Source organism: Podarcis gaigeae, assembly GCF_964106915.1.
Source record: "Podarcis gaigeae genome assembly, chromosome: 6".
NCBI classification, from domain to species: domain Eukaryota; kingdom Metazoa; phylum Chordata; class Lepidosauria; order Squamata; family Lacertidae; genus Podarcis; species Podarcis gaigeae.
The window spans coordinates 23,815,252-23,836,868 of NC_139682.1; the positions used below are offsets into that span (position 1 = coordinate 23,815,252).

General features: G+C 44.4%; 1 protein-coding gene across 2 annotated transcripts in view; it reads right to left on the reverse strand.

The window, feature by feature from the left end:
• PLCG1 (phospholipase C gamma 1) overlaps positions 1-21,617 on the reverse strand; it is a 91,721-nt gene that overhangs the window by 27,071 nt on the left and 43,033 nt on the right. The window contains exons 4-12 of one of the 2 annotated variants that reach the window (XM_083746134.1): positions 20,265-20,312; positions 10,076-10,160; positions 9,539-9,622; positions 8,711-8,733; positions 7,892-7,961; positions 4,383-4,484; positions 2,955-3,073; positions 1,851-1,936; positions 578-698 (exon numbers count right to left, since the gene is read on the reverse strand). In XM_083746134.1, coding sequence (XP_083602260.1) covers positions 578-698; positions 1,851-1,936; positions 2,955-3,073; positions 4,383-4,484; positions 7,892-7,961; positions 8,711-8,733; positions 9,539-9,622; positions 10,076-10,160; positions 20,265-20,312 — 738 coding nt within the window. Of the gene's footprint in view, positions 1-577; positions 699-1,850; positions 1,937-2,954; positions 3,074-4,382; positions 4,485-7,891; positions 7,965-8,710; positions 8,734-9,538; positions 9,623-10,075; positions 10,161-20,264; positions 20,313-21,617 lie in introns of both variants that reach the window. The other variant, XM_083746133.1, reaches the window with a different exon arrangement.

The window sequence follows — 21,617 nt, forward strand, 5'->3', positions numbered from 1 at the left end:
ATGTAATACCTGGTGCACATCTGTAAGAACTTGATCATTTAGTGCAGCAACACCTGGACTTTGGAAGTCCCTGCTTATTCAACATCAGCTAAAAACATTCTTGCTTAAACATGCCTTCCCAGATGCCTAGAAAGTTGAGGTAAATTTGAACGGTTTTAGGATTTAAAACTTCTGCACGCTTTAAGGTAGGGTTGTAGATTTTTCTTGATTCTCCTGTTTTATTCTTTCATAATCCACTTTGAGGTTTCATACAATCAAGCGGTAAATACATTTTATGAAATAAATAAAAGTATGAGCCGAATGCACACTGAATCGTGAGTTGTTTATAGCCCAGTTTTAATATTTGTTACAGAAGGAAGACAATATTTAGGGTGGGGGTGTTTTTACCGACTACAATGCCAATGCATCATTGCAGACAGAAATACTGTGAAAGCGGTTCACATATATAAATTCTAGTACTGCACCCAGACAAGGTGCCACAAGCAATTTAGGGTTTGCATGTCGGAGGCCCTGGAATCCAAGTACATGAGCTGCAAGTTCCTGGAGGACAGAATGCCACAGTCCCCGCTTTACTTACTCAGAGGTCACAAAAGCATGTTCCTTGATGGTGGCTAGGACATCGGAAAACTTTATTTTGGTAGTTAACGTGTGCCCGTGATAAATCACTGGCATTCCATCAGGGCCATCCCAGCAGTCAACTAAAAAGGGGAATAATTAAGAAAAGGCATCTAACTCAAGAAATACAAGCAAAGAGCATTATCATTATAAGGTGGCAAGGCATAGCTCTGCAGGAAATCTCTAGTGAGCAAAGGATCTAGAGGCATGCATCATGAGCACTCTGGCAGCCAGCAACCTGGCAGAACACACATTCTAGTGAACAATATCATTTCCTTTTCCTTCTTGATGTCAACATATGTGGAAGTGATGTGTGGGAGGGAAGGCAGGTCAAAGCAGTTCTGTGAATATACGTAACATACAGTGCACTGGTGATGCTATTGGCACCAGAGCACAAGCTACAGGAAACTCTTGTAATTAAGTGTCCTGGCTTCCTTGAAAAGTTCCTGATGCAGAGAACTTTGGGCTGGGCCAGTGTAGCAGCATGTGGAACACAGGAAGCTGCCTTATAGCAGACAGGGCCATCTTTACCCAGGGGTGCAAGGGGTGTGGGGCACCTGGACGCCGAATTCTGGGGGGCCCCAGGTGCCCACCTCTAAAGCCGCCTAAGCTCTTAACTAGCTACCTGTTATGAAATAAAAAATAATTTTGATCAAGCTAGAAAAACAAAATACTAATATACCTAGGTATTACCGAAATGTAGACCTACTGTTTCACTAAAGGACTTTCAACTTTGTGCGCTCATTTACCAAAGACGCGCCGCACCAGCATCATTCACAACGGCACATTTTAATCTCATCACTTACAGTTCAAATTCGTTTAGAGAAATCATTAAAAAAAATAATGTTTATTTTTGCTAACTGTCGGCAATTGTCTGACATAAGCATAATAAAAGTTAATTTGGGGGCTAAACTAAATTTGAGGGGTGCTGGGCAGATCTTTGCACCTCAGTGGTGCATATGCTAAAGATGGCTCTGATAGCAGGTCAGACTATTTGTTCATCTAGCCCAGGGCTGGCTACTCTGACAGGCAGAAGCACTCCAGGACTCTAAGCAGGGGTCTTTCACATCACCTGCTGCCAGTTCTCCTCAACGGGAGACAGAAGCTGCAAACCTCAGTGTGCGAAAGCATGTGTTCTACCACTGAGCTGAAGCCCTGCTCCAAGGTGAAATCACTTCTAGTTGGCTGAAGAAAACAGCCTTGGAGGCATCAATGGGGAAGAGGCAAGCACTCACGCTCAATACAGCGGCATCCCATGCGCAGGCATCGAGCATAAGCTTCCAGCGAAGACTCACTTGAGAACTGGTCTCCTGTCAGGTACCTATCCATGAGAAGAAGGCAGGAAAACTGCTTACATGACCAACAGTGAAGGTCCTATGAACACAGCGATGTTAAAAACAACACCACATACACATCAGTGACTCAAATGCAACAGAGAATTTAAGAGCAGGGTTTGGTGGGCAGTTGTACACTGTACAACTCAGTTTGCGTCAGGATAGGCGTTAGGTTCATGGTGTCCCAGGAAAGAAGGGTTGGTTGATGTGCTGACATTTTCCTTCTCCCAGCAATGCACAAAATGGAATTAGTGAAGAGGGCTGAGTATAACTCCACCTCACCTGCTTCAGTGCCACAGCACCAAGGCAAAGAATTCCTAAAATTCTTTTAGCAAAAAGAATTCAACGGACTTTGCAAAATGCTGGTGAAGCTACAGAGGTCTATGCAAAGGATCCAAACTAGAGGATTTCAGAGCCAGCTTCACACTTCGTTCCTCCTCCCTCCAGTTTTCCACAAACAAGCAATGCAAGTGCCAATAGCTCAGGCATCTCCAACACAGGTTCAGGAAGCTCTGAGATGACAAAGATTACAAAATGCATGTAACGTAGCTGTTGAGGGGTAGGGGAGGAATTGGTACAGAAGTCATAGTGCTGGAGGGTGTGGCCCCAACTCAGATCACACACATGAAGCTGCCATTAGCTGCACAAGGACGTACTCTAACCTGAGCAACTACTGGAAATTTCCATTTGCAGAGACAACCTGGACTGGGATTACAGGATAAGGGTATTAGACATCTCACTCATCCCCAGTGCCACAGTATCAATCCAAAAATGTCCCACTCTAATGACTTCTTTTAGCAAAAATATGGAAATCACTTAAGTAGATGGATTCATTTCAGGTTTTGTGTCATCCTGAGATCCCTTAACTGCTATTGGCTAACATACTGACCTGCTGGTACAAATGGGAGACAGGTATGAAAGCGGGGGGAGAACCAGGCCAAACTCATCATGCAAATCAGGTTCTCAAAAGTAGAACAAAACAGGGAACATCCTTTATCTTCTTACGTGTTATGCGAGGAAGAAATCCAGTAGTGGGAGAGGGGATTGTTCATGTCCTCAGGACGTACAACGTCAAGCTCCGAGTTCCATATACTGTTCTCTTTGGAAAACAGGAAGGTAAGGAACTGCCCAGAGAGGAAAAAACAAGGGAGGGGAAAACCCACATAAAACACTAAAACAAGGGCAGTTTTTAAATAAGCTTTTAAAATTGTGTTTATTCCTTTACCGGATTTATGTGCCACCACTTCATCCCATAGGATCCAAAGGGCAGCAGCACAAAACAAGAATTAAAACCATAACAAAACTACAGTGGTACCTTGGTTTTTGAACATAATCCATTCCGGAAGACCGTTTGACTTCCGAAATGTTCAAAAACTGAAAATCAATAGCTGACAGCTAGGCTTCAGAGTCTTGCACTCAGCGGAAGCCGCGTCTCCTGTTTGACTTTTGAGGCGCATTTGAAAACTGAGGTATTATTATTATTATTAAATGAATTTATATACTGCCCTATACCCAAAGGTCTCAGGGCAGTTCACATAAAAAGATCACAATATATAAAATAAAAATAAAAACAATAACGCAATAATACCCCCCCCCCCAAAAAGAGCCACGTTTTAAAAGGGTATGGGATGTTGATCAGGTCAATCAAAGGCCTAGTTAAAAATGAGCATTTTTGCCTGGCGCCTAAAGTTATATAATGAAGGCACCAGGTGAACTTCCCTGGGAAGAGCATTCCACAGACGGGGAGCCACTGCAGAGGAGACCCATTCAGACCTCTTGGGAAATCAATCATATAAGGCAGGGATAGGGAAGCTCTTAACTGGGGACCAGATATGGCCCAAAAGGTTTTTGAACTTGGCCCACAGCATTCCCCCACTTGGCCTTGCTCCATGCAGAGAAATTTGGGTTGTCAAGATGGGGTGGGACATCAGTGGGAGTTATCCCTCTTAAGCCTAAATGTGGGACCGAGGGTGATGGGTAAGGAGGTTTGGCAGGAGAGAAGGATGTATATCAGAAGATAGATAAGGAGAAAAAGAGAGACAGAATGAAGGGGGGGGAGGCGAGAAAGTGTTGCACTATGCCGCATTGTAGTGTTAACTCACTACAGTGAGCAACAGTCAGGATAGCTACCTCCGGGCCTGCTTCTTCCTGAAGACTATAACCTGTCCACATGTGCAGTAACACAGGGAGACACAGCAGCCAGGACTGATCCCCCCCAGGAGCAGCAGAGAAATGGCAAGGGCAAGAGGAAGGAGGGAGGCCAAGTGTTCATTGGTTCCAGCGTGGCTGGCAGGCAGCCTATCAGAGAACAGGGAATTGTAAAGCATCCTACAGGAACTGTAAAAGGGGCTTGTGCAATGTACCTTCTCACTTCACACACACACACCAGCCCCGTTGCAGCCACCCACATCAGTAGATTTTTGGGAGTCTTACCTCATCCAGGGAAAAATAAGGCTCTTCGATTTCCCTCAATGGGTCCTTCAGAAAGTTGAACATGAAGTCCTGGACAAAGAGGAGGTTAGTAGCCCAAAGTTCCTGTAAACACAAGGATGAAGGAAGACAAGGAAACTTTCAGAAGGCAGATTCTTCCAGCATATCCAAGCATTCAGTTCAATCCTAAGGTGCTCGACGTGTGTCACATCTATTGCTTCAGAAATCCTTAAAATAGCTCTGTAAGGTGGGTCAGTATTATCACCCCTGAATTGCAGATGAAGAGCGAAGGAAGGGTGATTGTGTTGGGCTTGAATTGGAATTGCCTAGGCTCAAATCCCTGCACAACCATGAAGCCTGGAGAAGGAGCTATTTCTCAGCTTAGCCTACATCTAGCAAGATAGCTGGGATGTGGGTGGCGCTGTGGGTTAAACCACAGAGCCTAGGACTTGCCGATCAAAAGGTCGGTGGTTCGAATCCCCGCAACAGGGTGAGCTCCCATTCCTCGATCCCTGCTCCTGCCAACCTAGCAGTTTGAAAGCACATCAAAGTGCAAGTAGATAAATAGGTACCGCTCTGGTGGGAAGGTAAACAGTGTTTCCATGTGCTGCTCTGGTTCGCCAGAAGCGGCTTAGTCATGCTGGCCACATGACCCGGAAGCTGTACGCCAGCTCCCTTGGCCAATAAAGCGAGATGAGCGCTGCAACCCCAGAGTCGGCCACGACTGGACCTAATGGTCAGGGTTCTTTTAGCAAGGTAGCTAAAAAGAGAAAATGGCAAACCACAGAGGAAGCTGCCCTGATCTTCTTGGGGAGTATGTGGAATGGTGAGTTTGTGGCCAAGCCAGAATTTCAACCAGGGACCTCAGAGCTCTTAACCATTATGCAGCACAAGATTTCACCCATCTCTGCTCAAAGCATCACTGAAACATGCCAACATCTGGACGACCACAACTTTAAGCACATCATTTTTGCTAGATGAATATGATCTCCATGCAAGGAAAAACAAATTATAAAGAAAGAGAAATGGCAAGAGAAAATGCAAATCAAACCCAAACAGCATAGCAGGGGTTCATTGTTAGAGAACAGTGCCCTTTCTGTATCATCATTACGGCCATTTGGTTCTCCTTGTGTGCATCCCAAAAACAATCTGTGCACACCACCAGGTACAAAGTGGGGCAGGAAAGTCTAGTTCACCCTGAGCGTAATCGAGTTTGAGGTCCTGGGACACATCAGCTGCCCACTAAGTGTATTTGCAGGAGAATAAACAACCTTTCTGGGAATCAGTGATGCGCAGAAATTAGCTTCACGTGGACAACAAATCACATATTCAAGAGGCCCTAAAAGTCAGGTAGACTTGTGAACCCCTGAAATGGGGTGTTTGGGGCCAAGGAAAGAGTAACAGGGCTTCAGACATGGCAGTGGTTCTGCCGCTGTTCCCAAGCCCAGAGCTTGGATTATGCCCTGCGCCAGATAATATCCCCAACTCCCATCAGAGTAATGAAGGAAAGAGGAAGGAGAGACATGGTTTGTTTTGCTCTTTGACTTTATGGCTCCCTCTCCTTCATTATGTGCTCAGAAAACAGGCTGTTTTCTTTTTGTTTACTTCTCCAGTGGCATATCGTCCTCATTCTACAATATCAGCAGGATGAAACAGAAATTGTGCTAGTTAGTGAATATCTTAATGCATTCCTGGGACCACTGCAAGCTGGCAGCCACATGCAACATGAAACAGCTCAGACAAGCACAGAGTGTTTTTCCAGTTTACCTGGTCTATTTAAATTTGAACCGGTGTTTTTCCCCCTAACATAGTTTTTATTCATTTCCATTTTCTTTGAACTGTTTAGCATGGTTGCATTGAGATATATATCTTTGTTTACGTTAGAGCAAATGGCACACAATAATTACATAAAATTAAAACAACCATAAACACTCAGAAAGACATTTCTGAATATATTTTATATGAGTAACAATTAGAATTTGTAGGAGGGGGGAGGGGGAGAGGGGAAATGAAATACTTACTTCACACATGCCTTACTGTGTGGGTACTGTTCTACCATATGCCTCATTATTTGTGCAGTCAATAAAGTCACACCAGGCAGAATAAAAATTGTTGTGTTTCTTTGGGCCTCTTACTACTTTTGATTTTTGTGTCAGTTTTTCCAGTAACGTCGTTTGCCAAATTGCATTGTACCATTGTGAACCAGGGTTATTGCAATAAATAATAATGGTGATAGCCATATTGCATTTCTACACCCATCCATCTATTCTCCCAATCTCTTCCGAGAGCTCAGAGTGGCCTGCCCATGATTCTCAGGCAGCCTCTCTGTCATCCTAGCAGCCTTCGTTCGCATCCAAAGTGTTCTACATCATGTGACGTCAGACTGTTCTCCAGCCGTACAGTTATCTGAAATATTTGCATCCTACTTCCCTTCTGTTTGAAGTGGCTTACGACAAAGAGAAAAGTCTATAAAACAATTAGAAATGCAGACCACTAAAATGCATCTAGCTTTAAAACATAAAAATGAGACACAGCAGCACAGGGGGGGGGGGGGGGTTAAAAAAACCACCAACTCAGCAGATTCATGCTGCATTCCTACTAACCAGCTGTCAGGATTAGGACCATGGGAGGGGGGCCTCCTCAGAGGAAGAGAAATTGGATGTCATGGAAAATCCACTATAGTTCTAAGGCAGCCTAAAGCATCTAGTCTCATTGGCGCCTGGTCTCATCTGGTCTGCCCAGCTCCCCAACCACATCCTGAATCCTGCCTTAATCCCTCATCCCCCTTTCCTCAGGACCACAATAATGAAGGTTAGCAGCATGGTAGAAGTGCAACAGGAGGGTTAATTCAGTTTGTAACTTAAGAGTTATTTCTGTTAGTGTTAAAGTCTACTAGCCTAGAGGGGGACAGGAGGCCTGCTTAGCAACCAGGCATAGTGGCAGGATCAACACCGAGGCAACATATGCTCTGATTGGCTGTGTGCTCCTAAGGGACCTTTTCCTCTGCATGTTGGGTTGTGTTTCCCTGCTATGGACAAGGACTCGTGTAATGCCTCTCTGTTATTTTCGCCTCAAATTATATACACTGTTTTTGTTCAGTTTTGCCCAGTAAAGTGTTATCAGGATTTATTTTCTCTCTAGACTCCATATGTGTTATTTAGGTGACTGCTAACACAGTAGACCTGATGAGAAGCCAGGTCTCCGAGTAAGAGCACTTGTTTGGTTATTATTTAATAGTAGTTACATGGGATTTAGATATTGTTTTCTTATGTGTCAGTGCAACCTGTGAAATAAGGCACTGCTGTTCCACATTTTCTAATTGTTACTGTGGCTGAAAGATCCCACTTATTTCTCAGCACCTGTGAAAGGAACCCAACTTTATTTAAAGAACTCAGAATTCTCAATTGCCTGTGAGTGGTCACACTGTGTTGAGTAGTATCCAAAAAAAAGCCATTGATTATCACATTGTGCTGCTTTCTTTCTCCATTTCCCTTTCTATTGCACGAACTCACCTTTTGGTATTCTAGCAAAAACATCTGGAACTCCTTCAGTGATACCCTGCAGGGCTCAGATCTCTCTGCACTGCTGGAGGAGGAAGCACAGACAAGACACATTGGTTAGAAAGCATCACCCTACAGAACAAGCAGCTGCTGCACTGAGAAATCGGCTAAACAAGGAAGACAGTGTCAGAGCTGAGATGGATTACTGAAAGCAACTAGGGGGCCTCAACCATCCTCATACATGACAGCCTTGCTCCTAGTCTCTGTTCCTCCCTCTCCCACAGGGCAATAACGAGTCAAAGAAATCAAAGGAAGAAATAGCAGTGCTAGAGGATCTCTACATAGACCATTTCCAGATAACCCACTTTGTCACTGGGCAAGGACACTGGCAGGCATAATTCCAAATAATCAAAAGATAGTAACAGATCTAAAATGAAAAGCTGACTGGGTTTTGCATCAGCTAGTTTAATCTATCTGCAAAAATCCAAGTTTTGTGGTCACAGCAATGGGCATAAAAATCACTCCAACTTGTTTGAATTTTGCAGCTTGCTGTGAAATAGATTTATTGCCATGCCAATGGTGAACTAAGAATGGGAAGAGAGAAACCTAGCTTCAGAGTCTGTTTTGAACATCCCTGATTTAGAAATTCCACCACCAAACAGCTCAGCCCAGCATTTTTATAACAAGGCCCTTCATTGAAGACATATTGAGAATAGGGTCCTATTGAGGAAACGAGCAGTCTGCAGTCAAATGTCAACATACATTCATAAACAAGTCTAATTTCCAACCCACTCAACCCTCCCACTGTATATAGGAAAGAGAGCAGTTTACCTTTCCAAGAATGGAATAGCCATCTGCAAAAGGGGGGAAATGCATACATCAGCTGATTCTGCTTGGTATATTCAGTGTCACACTTTACACTTCAGTAAAGATATGCAATGGCTTAATCACAGCCTATTATTTTAGGCTATGCCTGCCATCATTATTTCAGTATACTCACACATGAAATGAATGAAATAAAAGAGGTGGGCTGGGGGGACAACTCAATGACGACACTCATTCTCATCATTGTTTTACTATTATTGTTCCGTTGTTTTATTTGCAAGCTGCTCTAAAAATATTCTTACTGAAGAGTGTCATGTAGTTCTTACATAAAATAAGTTAGAGAGATGCTTGGGGTTTGGAGATGGACAAATGGTGAGAGCTCACATAACACTTTTTTCCATAATAACAAAGACAAAATGGCAAGTAAACTTGAGACCTCTTCCTTTTCAGAACACTCTTGTCTGCCTTCGAGTCCCTTTCTCTCACACTAGCAGGTCAGCAGCACACATAGCAGCAGCAAGTCCTGGTCTGTGTAGAGAACTGATGTGAGAGACCTGGTGATCCTCACTTTTCTGATCAGGGCTACCTGTACACGGCACTAGAAACTAAACGGCAAAAGGAGTTCCCCATTTTCCACCTTCCATTTGTAGGCACAGATTTTTTTTCTAGTTAGGGTCATAAGTGCAGGTGAGGGAAATCATTTGCTATTTGAAATGTATTCAGTTCACATGCTAGATAGAACAAAAGGGAAAGTAGGAAGTGAAACAGCACCAAAACAAAAGAGGAGGCATAGATTTTACAAAGTATCAAATATTATGATTAGAAGCATCTCACCCCTTTTTGTGCATTGAACATCAGGCTCTGGTACAACTGGGCAAACTGTCCGTATGTGATATCACCATTTCTCTGCTCCACATCCTAAAATGAGATATTGGGGAGGAGAAAATCCTCTTAATAAATAACACTCATCCTCATGTATGACACCTCAGTTCTCTTATTTGTGGAAAACAGAGTGCTGAGATGACTGCGGTATTTTAACACTACAATCCGTGCGATCCACCGATGTGTTTTTAAATATACAAAGTGGGAGTGCATATCCCAGAGTCTCTTAATAGTTTGCTGAACAGTAGAGTATATGCTCTAGCATACGCTCATGCAGAAGGCTCTAGGTTCAATCTCTGGCATCTCCAGTTAAAAGCATCAGGTGAACAGAAGAAACATTTCTCTCTCTGACACCCCACAGACCTGGTGCTAGCCGGAGTAGACAATGCTGCGCTATGGCCCTTCCCCATTTGATGCTATGGTGCAGCTGATGGCAATGACTGCGAAGAGAATGCATGTTTAAAGGGGCAAAGAATATCAAGCACTTACTGTTAGCCTCTCGCGCAGAAACTTCATGTTAGGGACACGGTAGTTCACTTGTGACAGCATGTTTTTCAAATCCTTTGCAGAAATCCTAGGTGGTAAAGAATAAAAATAACAATTTTGGGGGCATGTTCATGTGGAACATTTATATCCCTCACTAACCCCTAAGTCCCAGAGACTACCTAAAATACATTTAAAATACAATTTAAAAGCCAAGAGCCAATAAGGAGGGGGGAAAGTACATATACGTCCCTCCACCGCAGTTCCTGAGATGTTCTAACTGCCACCCTGATGGGTCACAGCTGGCCTCACAGGAAATGACCCTGGCCCAGAAATGGCTGCCAAAGCAGCCAGATGTTCGTTCCTCAGAGGGCAGGGCTTCCTCACTCAAAGTTCTGCTGATGCCTCTCACAACCTTCTTCTCCGGTGGCTAGCCCCAGAGTCACTGGGGGAGCTAGCCTGTTTATAACCCCAGTCCTCAGATGCTGCAACTGCCACAGACAACCTGGTTGCTGTCAGGTTCCTAAAATCTGAGCTCTCGCTTTAAATCCAGAATAAGAGGCAAATACAATAAAAGCGAAGGCAACTCAATGAAAGGAGGGTGATAGGTCAAAACCACCTACAGTCCCTGCAGAAGTGGTGGTTACCTCTAAATATCTCCAAAATTACACAGAAAGCCTATTAAAGCTGCCACTTCTGCAGGATACTACTTGGGAAGGAACAAGGCCGTAATTCCTGTGGGCCTTTCCCAAACGGCAGATTGAAATGATTTCAAAAGAGCTTTAAAAAAACAAAACACAGCTTGAGAAAAACAGGTCTGTTTGCTTTCCCAGCCATCACTTGGACAGTTTTCAGAAATTGTTTGGGAAATGATTTCTCTTCAAGCCGCATCAGGAAGAAGAGGAGAAAATAAAGGAAAAGGAGGCAGAGCACTGAGATGTAAGATGTGAGGATATTTTTTTTAAAAGAGGAATAGGGAAAGTCATTTTTGAAAAAATCTATTTGTTTGCTGTTGGAAAGAAGTCCTCGTGGGTCTCATGGGTCTGCTTAAGAAAATGGGTTTCCAAACTGCGTTTCAGGTTCACTGGAAGCCTAGCCAGGGTTCCCAGATGAGAAAATAAGACTGCTCTGCCACATGGGGCCACAGGGGAACACATTCTAGGTTGCGCCAACTATTCATTCAGGGCAGCAGGGAGCCCATGCCCTGCATGCACTTGTGTGCCAAAAATATGACATTGCATTGGGGCTTTGTGGCAGATGTGCAGTGGTTCTGCCACCAATAATGTTAACAGAGTTCTGAAAAAAGTCAAATGTTTGAAAAATGTTGTCTTAAGGCAGTGTTTCCCAACCTTGTGCCTCCAGCTGTTTTTGAACTCCAACTCCTATCATCCCTGACTAGCAAGACCAGTGGCAAGGGATGATGGGAATTGTAGTCCAAAAACAGCTGGAGGCCCAAGGTTGGGAAACACTGTCTTAAGGCATTGGGTTGTATTCAAAGCAGCACAAAGCAGAAATGTTCAAGCAGTGCATGGATTTCTCCTTGCATAACAGAACATTTCACCCACTTCCTCAGCAGCCTCCCTAAATCTTCTGTTTAAGGTTTTCCCTCTGGAGTGGATTTGGGGGTGATGGAGGGGAAATCCCCTCACACAAGCGTAATTCTTGAGCAATTATTTCACTGAATGTCATCCATAATCATACTGAAGTTCACCCCTCCTAACGCTTTTCAAGCCTTATTCTAGTTTACACAGTGGCATAGCGTGGGGGGTGCAGGGGGGGGCCGGACGCACCGGGCGCAACATCTGGGGTTAGGGTTAGAGGGCGCAAATCCACGGGTTAGAGGGCGCAAATCCACGGGTTAGGGGGCGCAAATTACTTGCCTTGCCCTGGGTGCTGACAACCCACGCTACGCCACTGAGTTTACATACACAGTGACATTAGAAGAGTTTGTTGAATGAAGAGAAAAGCCCATCTAGTTCATTGAAGCAGGTGTTTAAATGAAATAAAAAAACAGCAAAGCTGCTTTTAAACTGACTGGGGGCAAGGGGGGGGGGGAGTGGACAGCAGCTGAGGAAGATTTGGTGTGGCATATAACTTTCCCCCACAGATGAAGATGAAAAATGTTGTGATCGTTTAAATTTCAGAGGGGTAAAGCTAGATCTTTTTGTCCTAACAAGCCAGATCTTTATTTTACCCTCCTGCACATATCAATGTCAAGTGACTGACAGGTGTGGCATATACCACCGCAGCAGCATCAAATTCTCTGCACATCAGCTGATTCAAATTCTGCTTTCTGCAAGCTTTGGACATGCAAACCAGTTCCTTACAGGAACTCAATGGTACATGTGGACTCCTGACACACCAGCTAATATGTGGGAAATTCAATCTGCCTTCTGCACCTCTGCCTCTGCCTACCCCACACTTATCATGACACCTGACATCTGGTGCACGGCAGGTGCATGTGGGTTTGAGGGAAATGGCCTGGGGAGCCTAGTTAGGTCCACAGCCCAGAGGTTATGACTTCAGGGACTACCTTCTTCCCAGCAATCTACATTTTGCTTCCAGGAGCTCATGACTACATTTCTCCATGTCACTGGTGTCAATATGCACCATGACCACCAATTCTGCCCCAAAACTATATACTGGGCTATACAATGGGCAACATTCACAACTTTTGCCCAAAGCAAGCAATTCACCCTGGTGGTCTGCACCCCCAGTTAGCTATATTCCCAATTATAGACTCACCCACTCCCATAAGCAGGCATATGATGATCATTAAAGTGAAATTAGTTAGCACAGATTCAGAATAGGTTATGGACTCTGGATGACACACCATCCTTTTACTGAAGGCCTCTCCACGTATTATGTTAAAGCTATTTAAAAGCCTCCCATTTTTGATAAACTATATTGCCCATGGGTCATTGCTTGGCAATGCCAGGATCATTTGGATGTGACTGGGTATCTAAACCTGTGCCAATGTGCTATCCAGTAAGGTTTCAAAACAGGAACAGTGATTAGTCAACCATTTTTGTCTGCTAGTTACAGATCATTCAGCAACATTTCATTATAAACTGCTGATGACTCTAGCGCAAGACCCGGTAGAGTAATACTGCTATTACCTCGAGAGAGACTCTGCTCCTACCTGGCAAGGAGATTCCAAAGTGTGGTGCATTTCTTCATTGAGTGCCCTCCATGCATACTGGGCTGTTAACTTAAATGAATTTCAATAACATGGGATAATTGACTGGTCCAATTACCAAACTAGGAAAGTAGAAAGCTGCCTTATAATAAGTCCATGGGTCCATCTAGGTCAGTAATGTCTACATTGACCACCGCTAGCTCTCCAGGTTTTCAGTCAAGGGTCTCTCTTAACCCTACTTGGAGATGTGCAAGATTAAAGCTGGGACCTCCTGCTATTTGAGTTACAGCTTTTTTTTCCAACAGAGTAAGTTATCTGTCATTAAATGAGTTTGGCCTTCTCTGATTGTACAAGTTCAGTTTAGGGGCGCTACTGCCTGCGGCTCTATGTAATCAACATATTTTACCTTTTCTGCAGTGTGTAATCAAATCAAAGGGGCCTTCTCAACATTCTGATCTTGACCATTTGCTAATTAGCTGAGGTTTACGTTTGTCCAGGGATTCTCTCTGTTCCACAGAGCAAATTGATGTTGAGAGGAGAAACTTAACGATTCAGTACAGTTTGTCAGCCAAATGATGACTGATGAAATCCAAGCAAATCAGTTTCAGATGAGGATTTGCTGGCAAAGAAATCATGTGCTCCTGGCAACCCAGACACTATGGTCCCTTCTCCCCAGGAAGAGAGACTACAGAACTCCCTTCACAGCAGCACAGGAAAGCACTGGACTTAATCCAGTTAAAAAATCCTTCCCAGCTGAACTCCTGAGAGATGCATGTTGCAGACAGACAACCTTTGCAGTTTGAGGATTAGCTCCAGTCATTAGGTCAGGAAATGGAACCCAGTAACTACCCATTTATTACTTCCAGATCTCAGTGGGTGAGAAAACAGTGTCTGCATTCCAAAAGGAGGAAAGGGAACTGAGAAACTGAACAAAGGACCAATGGCCACTAATCAGTTTTCCACACTGTAATCATGAGTTCATCTCCCCAACTCACCCCTCTCTCACAAACATACACTCATACACACATCAGTATACAGTGATTTCTGGAACTATAACAGCTGCAAATTCAATGACTTTGTGCAACTCTCGTATTCAGATTATAGTAAAAAAAACACTCCATGTTGCTGCGCATGTGCAGTGGCAAAGGTTGTATGAACATTCCAGCTCAGAACCCATCCAGGCTGTTTTACTGAAGGCATATTCTGTAGAGGGAAGTGAGGGGCAGATGGGGCTTGTAAACCTTAGCTGCCTTGTGGAGTATCTACACAAATCTTGACTGGAGTCCCTAAGATGGCACCTGGCACACCTCCTTCCAGCAACTCCTGCACCCAAGCTGGTGCCAAACATATTGCTTTGCTTTTATTTGGCTCAACTGTGAGGCCGAGAGAGGAATCTTGTTATCTGGGCATCCCAGGACCTCCATACACACTGCCTAGGCTTGCGCCCTGAGAAGATCACTTCAGGGCTGCTAACATAACAGTTTGACTTCACCCCCAGAGGCACACTCCATTGTTGCTCAAGAAAGATGGATGCCGGCAGTAATTCTGCAGCATATTCTTGACTCAATTATAGTGCATTAGTGGTAGATTTATTCTGCTTTAGTTTGTTCTGCAGTGCTTCCCCAATGCTATCACATTACTGCTTTGAAGAGTGGCTATGAAAGTGGGACGAAGATAAAGCAGAACATTTGTAGTATACAAAGTTATGGGATTTCAGCGAGAGATTGGATTGGAAGTGGTGTGGTGTGGCCATTCCAAAACTTCTGCAGGTGCAAATAGTATTGAAAGTGGCATCATGTGTGACTGCTCCAATAGTATTATGAGCACAAATCATAATGAATGTGCAATGAAAGGGGTATCTAAAGGGGCCCTGAGAGCTTGCCAGACAAGCAATCCCACCTACTATTTCCTCACAGAATAAAACTTAAAAACATAAACACCCCCAAACCTCACAAAACACGTTAGTTTCACTTGCCACCACTGAAATTTTCAAGGCAACTAGGGATATTTCTCTCTCTTACAAAACCCAAAATATCTGCTTATCAGCAGAGTGTGCACACCAAAGCAGGCAATGTGGGTAGGCTTAACCCAGCTAATTCCAGGAACTGTATTACTGAATGGCTTTATTCTGAAAGGAATCAAAAACACATGGCGCAAACAAGAAAAGGTAATTTACAATCTGTCTAAGAAGCAGGCTTTCCTCTTCCCGCCCCCCACGATGGTAAAAAGGCCATGTCTCTTACTTGCATAATTGCAGGAGTCTAGAAATTAAATGTACAGATTCCAAAACCATATCAAAGCCACTGAACACCCACCACTAGTCTCCATTATACTCTATGGCACATGTTCTCTGAGAACAAAGAGCAAGCAAGCAAGAAAGAAGTTCAATCAAGGCCAGGAAGTTCAAAGCAAGATGGAACTGGGAAAACATCTTTGAATTTCCGGAGTCCCACCTTTTAATAGGGAAAGCTATTTGGAAGGTGTTCATCCACTTTTGGAATATGAACAAATGGATAGTTTACACAGACCCACTTAAGTGCCTTAAAGAGAGGTGTATATCAGGATATAAACCAGGGAGCTTCACTAGACAGAGAGTACCAGATGATACCACCAAGGAGCATCTATGTCAGACATAGGCAAACTCCGGCCCTCCAGATGTGACTACAATTCCCATCACCCCTAGCTAACAGGACCAGTGGTCAGTGATGATGGGATTTGTAGTCCCAAACATCTGGAGGGCCAGAGTTTGCCTATCCCTGATCTCTGCCAAACCTGGCAATTTGAGCCTCTCAACAAGGCTTAGTACCTAATGCAGAGCCTTCTTTGGTGATCTTTGCTAGAAGGAAGAACTTATGCGATAAAAAGCATTTCCTGAAGTATGTGAGGTCTAATTCCAGCTGCTGGCCTGGTGTACACGCAACCCATGCTGCTTTGGCCCCAACACATGGGTTTACTGTGTGGATCGGGTGCGTATGGGAGGAAACTGTATCGACAGCTCAGTTGTCAAGGAAGACTACTACCTCGAGCACGCCAGATTTCCCCAGCTGTCCTCAGCCTAAAGAACAGCTTGCAAACTCTGATTGTTCTTTATTTATAAAAATATATTTGCAGCACACCTAACTGCAAATGTGTTGGATCCAGCGTTTACTCAAAGAATCAAAGTACACATGCAGGTTTCAAATAGCAGGCCGACAAGCAAGCAAAAACATGTGAGCAATCCACTGCCAGATATGTGTGAGTGGTGCCTTCTATGCAACCAGCTTAGTGTCAACATAGAGGACATTTCAGCGCTTGCGAAAACCTCATTTATTTTCCCAAGCTTTTTGCTGGCTATTAGTACCTGTTGGTTGTATTTATTTATTTTATGTCCACTTTGATCTACTGGCTGCTTTTGCATTGTAATTTTAATGTATCTTTTTTATTGGACGCTGCCAAGCAGCGGCAGAGCTGGGTGCCTGGGGTAAGTGGTGCCCAGTGCACCTCACCGCCTCCCCAGGCCTCCCTAGCTGCACCTCTGCTGCCAATAACAGCAGCAGTAGCAGAATGGATTGCACTTAAGCAAAAAGCAGAGTTTCAGTTCTCTCCTGAGGGGCACCCTCAATTATTACTGCCCTGGGGGCCCCCAACCAACTTCAATCTCATATCACTTGCCAGCATGGCAAATTTTATTTGTTGTTCAGGTTGTAAAGATTCCCTTGATGAAGAGATGGTCACATACACACACACACACACACACACACACACACACAGAGCGAGAGAGCGCCAGTCAAATACACACAAAGAAGATAACTGCCATTCTGATTTCGAGAGACCTTGCTTTGACCATCTAGGTCTCTTGTACAAAAGAGCAGCTTATTTATTCCTCTGGCAACAATGGCTCTTGCTCAAAACACACCAGCCAGTTGCGTCTTTGTTTCTTCGCCCTCTCAGACAAGGGACTGTGGAAACAGGGAAACTCAGAAGACACATACAAACAAGAAGGCATGACAAAGGTTCATTTAGAACACCAGGCTGGCTTATTATATCCACTGAGAGCACTTAGCATTTTTCTGCTTTGCAGGCTGAACCATCCCCTCAAGTCCACGGAGCAGAGTATTCAGAAAGCAGGTGGCAATAATCTCCTGAAGACATGACACAAACTCATCAATATGCAAATCATGCAAAAATGTACCCCGCCCTCCCTGACAGATGTTGCTCATTATTGGCCTCCACGCTGCGTTGGTGCTGTGGGCTGCCTCTGTCCCAGCTCCTGGTTAAATAACGATCAAGCCAAGGCCTTCTGCCAGAACAGGAAATAGGAAGACCGACTGCACAAGGGAGAAAGGACACAAGCAAGCAGCAGAGGCGCCAGGCAGCCTTTGGCACTGGAGACACAAGGGAAATGCAACTTGTATTTATTTGCTAGGGAAAGAGATGCAAAGGGTTTCAAGTTGTGGTATCAAGCAAGAACAGTGGTACCTCCGGTTGCGAACGGGATTCGTTCTGGAGGTCCGGCCGCATGCTGAGGAATTCACAGCTGGAGGACTGCTTCTGTGCATGCGTGCGGCACGGTTTAGTGCTTCTGCGCATGGGGCAAAACCTGGAAAAATACTTCCAGGTTTGTCACATTCGCATCCCAAAGTTTACATATCCAAAGGGATACATAAGCAGAGGTGCAACTGTACTACATTTGGCAGGTTTAATATACAAACGGGCTCTTGCACTTTTAGTGGTTGGGCAGAGTAACTTTTCTGAGGTGTCTCCCAGCACATCAAAGCAGTAGTGGGAGAGGATGAACTCTCTAGCATTCCTCCTTCATGGCAGTGGCTTCCAAACCTATCTCAGGGAAGACTCTCCACATTGATTTACTTGCCATCTGTACTGCAAAGGATTCTGGAGGGCAATCTAGGGTGTAGACAGTGCTGGACTTAACTGTTCCCCTGTGAGGTCTAAGAGTGCACCTTAGAATACATCCAACTGTCCCCATTGTGGCTGCAGAACAAGATCAATACTGATGGGAAATGGTTACATTTCAGGAATGGAAGGTCTGAAGGCTGTAATGTAAGCGTGAGCAAAGATATTACCAGCAACATGTAACCCTTTTCCTGTTTGCAAAGGAGAAACGTCATGTCCTAACACAGTGAATTAATTGTGCATTATTCCCTTGGCTGAAAGAAACCTGACTCCCTTAAGAGATCTTTAAATATTAAACCATTCAGAAATGTTTTTAAATAAACAAACATAGGTGCTCAATCTCTGTCTCGCAGGAATACTTTTTTAAAAAATGAAACGGGCAAAACAGATGATCCTGCAGACTACCCGATCCATCAGATGCTCAGTCACCATGGCAACAATGGCATTATTCCTGGTTGCACATGCCCTTGTAAGGTGGAAGCTTCAGAAAGTTTTCTTGCAGCATTTATTTTGCAGGCAGGTGGTTTTGCTGCCGACACCATGTCTAGTTCAAAAAATCAGGTATCAAGGTGATGGGAAAGACCTTCACCTGAGTCAATGGAGAGCCAGCACCAGTCCAAAGAGACAATAATGGGTTAGATGAACTAACCGTCTGACCTAGTGCAAAGTAGCTTCCCATGTTCCTATTGGCAGGGCCTGGGCTCCAACTCCCATTTTTGCACTCAGTGGTAATGGTTAAAACATTTCATTTCTCTAGGGGAAAAGTTCTTTTTTAAAAATCAATACTGAAAGGTTAATGTACTACTCTCGTAACATCATTAAAGGAAATCTGTGTTGAGTGGCGGAGTAGGGGGACCTAAACGCAATAGAAGAGGACATTTAAGATGGAAGGGCAGATGGCAAGGCACACTGGCACTGACACCAAGAGCAGGCTTTTTTAAAAAGGGAGCATTTCGCTCTCTTCTAAACATGACAGCAAATGCACAGCACATTTTTTCTTCTCCATGGACTCAATATAAGCCAACATGCCAAAGGTATCCTATGTATTCACAGATCCTAAAATAAGTGGTTAATAAGGAGCAGCTTGCAAAGCAGAATCATTCTATGGGCTTTTAAATGTGTTTGTGAGAGGGGGAGTTACTGGTTGTTTTTGAATATTTACATTGTGAACCGCCCTATGATCTTTGGATGAAAGGCAGTATACAAATTTAAACAACAACAGAAGAAGAAGAAGAAGAAGAAGAAGAAGAAGAAGAAGAAGAAGAAGAAGAAGAAGAAGAAGTTGAAGTTGTGAAGTTGTCTTGGGAATGTAAACTTATCATGCTGGCACTACCGCGACCAGTTTTCAGATCCATCAAACCGACTGTTCTTCTCACTCAATGACCTCAGGCTGCTTGGAAAGTGGTAGAAAACCCCCAGCTTTTAATTTACTTCAAGGATTTCTCATTTTGTGGCTGACACTCAGGATGGCCTTTGGTTGGCAAGGAAATCTCCATCAACATCCCATCTCCAGGCACAGACCTGCACATTCATTTTCTCACTTCCTGGCTTCAACTCTTTTTCTCCCACCTCCCTAGACCTATATGATCCTGCTTCACTTATCTTCAGCTTCCCAGCTCTCTTTTGTTTCCTTTCTCTGTGCCAGCCTTCCCCAACCAGGTGTTGTTGGACTACAACTCCAACATCCCCAACCATCATCAATACAGATGAGAGTTGTAGACCAAAACATCTGGAGGGCACCAGGTTGGGGAAGGGTGCTCTCTGCTACTTCTGCCGATAGTACCTCCCCTTTACAGCTCTACACAGGCTTCTTGATCACAACCGTGGATTCAGATGGTTTACATATCCAAGAAAAGGTTGCACAATTAATCGATATATCTTTTTAATTAATTAAAGGTTGTCATTGTTTAATCTGATTAATTTACAGAAGCTGAAATGTTCCAAAACGGAGGAGTTGGGGATCCAAGGTTTGACTGTATTCGTTTAAAATTCAAATGTGTGTCTAGTCTTCTTAGTCTTTGGACTGAAGAATGTGCAAAAAGACTTCCCCACTTCCAATGCAATGGAACAGCCATAAAACAGAATTGCTGTTTACAAAGTTTTCTGGATGCCCCCAATAAATGAGACCACACTGCAAACAAGAGAAATGTTTGCTCTATTTACCTGTCTTCTCTGTTGCGATCAACTGAGTAGAACTGCTTTCGGAGCCACCTGAAACAAAATAGGTTTTGAAATCTTAGTCATTCCAGTGCTGTGCTGACCTTTCGAAGCTCAGGTTATCCACAGGTTACCCACAGTTCACCAAAGAATAAATAGGTACAGTGGAAGTATACTCACTAAGCATGGTTGGATAAAGGGAAAAAAAGAGCTATACATGATTGGTTTCTACAGTATTGTACAAGGTTTGAATTGCAAATAACCTACGTTGACCTCCAATGCTTCCCTACCCCATGTCTCTGAAAAGCAAAGTTAGAAAGGTTATGCAACAAAATGGTCTGATAAATCCCTGCCACTTCTGACTAGACATGCATAGGATTGCACTGAATCCTGTAAAACTGGGATGGAGAACCTACATCTGACCTTGTGCTGACTTTTAAACCCCTAAACGGCCTCGGTCCTGTATACCCGAAGGAGTGTCTCCACCCCCATCGTTCAGCCCGAACACTGAGGTCCAGCTCCGAGGGCCTTCTGACAATTCCCTCACTGTGAGAAGTGAAATTACAGGGAACCAGACAGAGGGCCTTCTCAGTAGTAGCACCCGCCCTGGGGAACGCCCTCCCACCAGATGTCAACAACTATCTGACTTTTAGAAGACATCTGAAGGCAGCACTGATTAGGGAAGTTTTTAATATTTGATGAATTACTGTTTTGCATTTTAATATTGTGCTGGAAGCCACCTAGAGAGGCTGGGGAAACCCAGCCAGATGTAAGGTAAAGGTACCCCTGCCCGTACGGGCCAGTCTTGACAGACTCGGGGGTTGTGCGCCCATCTCACTTAAGAGGCCCGGGGCCAGCGCTGTCCGGAGACACTTCCGGGTCATGTGGCCAGCGTGACATCGCTGCTCTGGCGAGCCAGAGCCGCACACGGAAACGCCGTTTACCTTCCCGCTGGTAAGCGGTCCCTATTTATCTACTTGCACCCGGAGGTGCTTTCGAACTGCTAGGTTGGCAGACGCTGGGACCGAGCAGCGGGAGCGCACCCCGCCGCAGGGATTCGAACCGCCGACCTTTCGATCGCCAAGTCCTAGGCGCTGAGGCTTTAACCCACAGCGCCACCTGCGTCCCTTACTACTACTACTACTACTACTACTACTACTACTACTACTACTACTACAAAGTAGCTCTGATGGCTTAGCCCTTTGCTATGTGGATGTGCGACACAACTGGCAATTATTCTATGCTCTGCTGGCCCTGCCCAGCTGTTGTGCCAAAGCCTTTGTGCTATTTTCCGCCATCCTATTACCCAGAAGAGGCTGGCTGGCTGTTTCCTGGTAGCTGCTAAGGAAGACTCTGCGG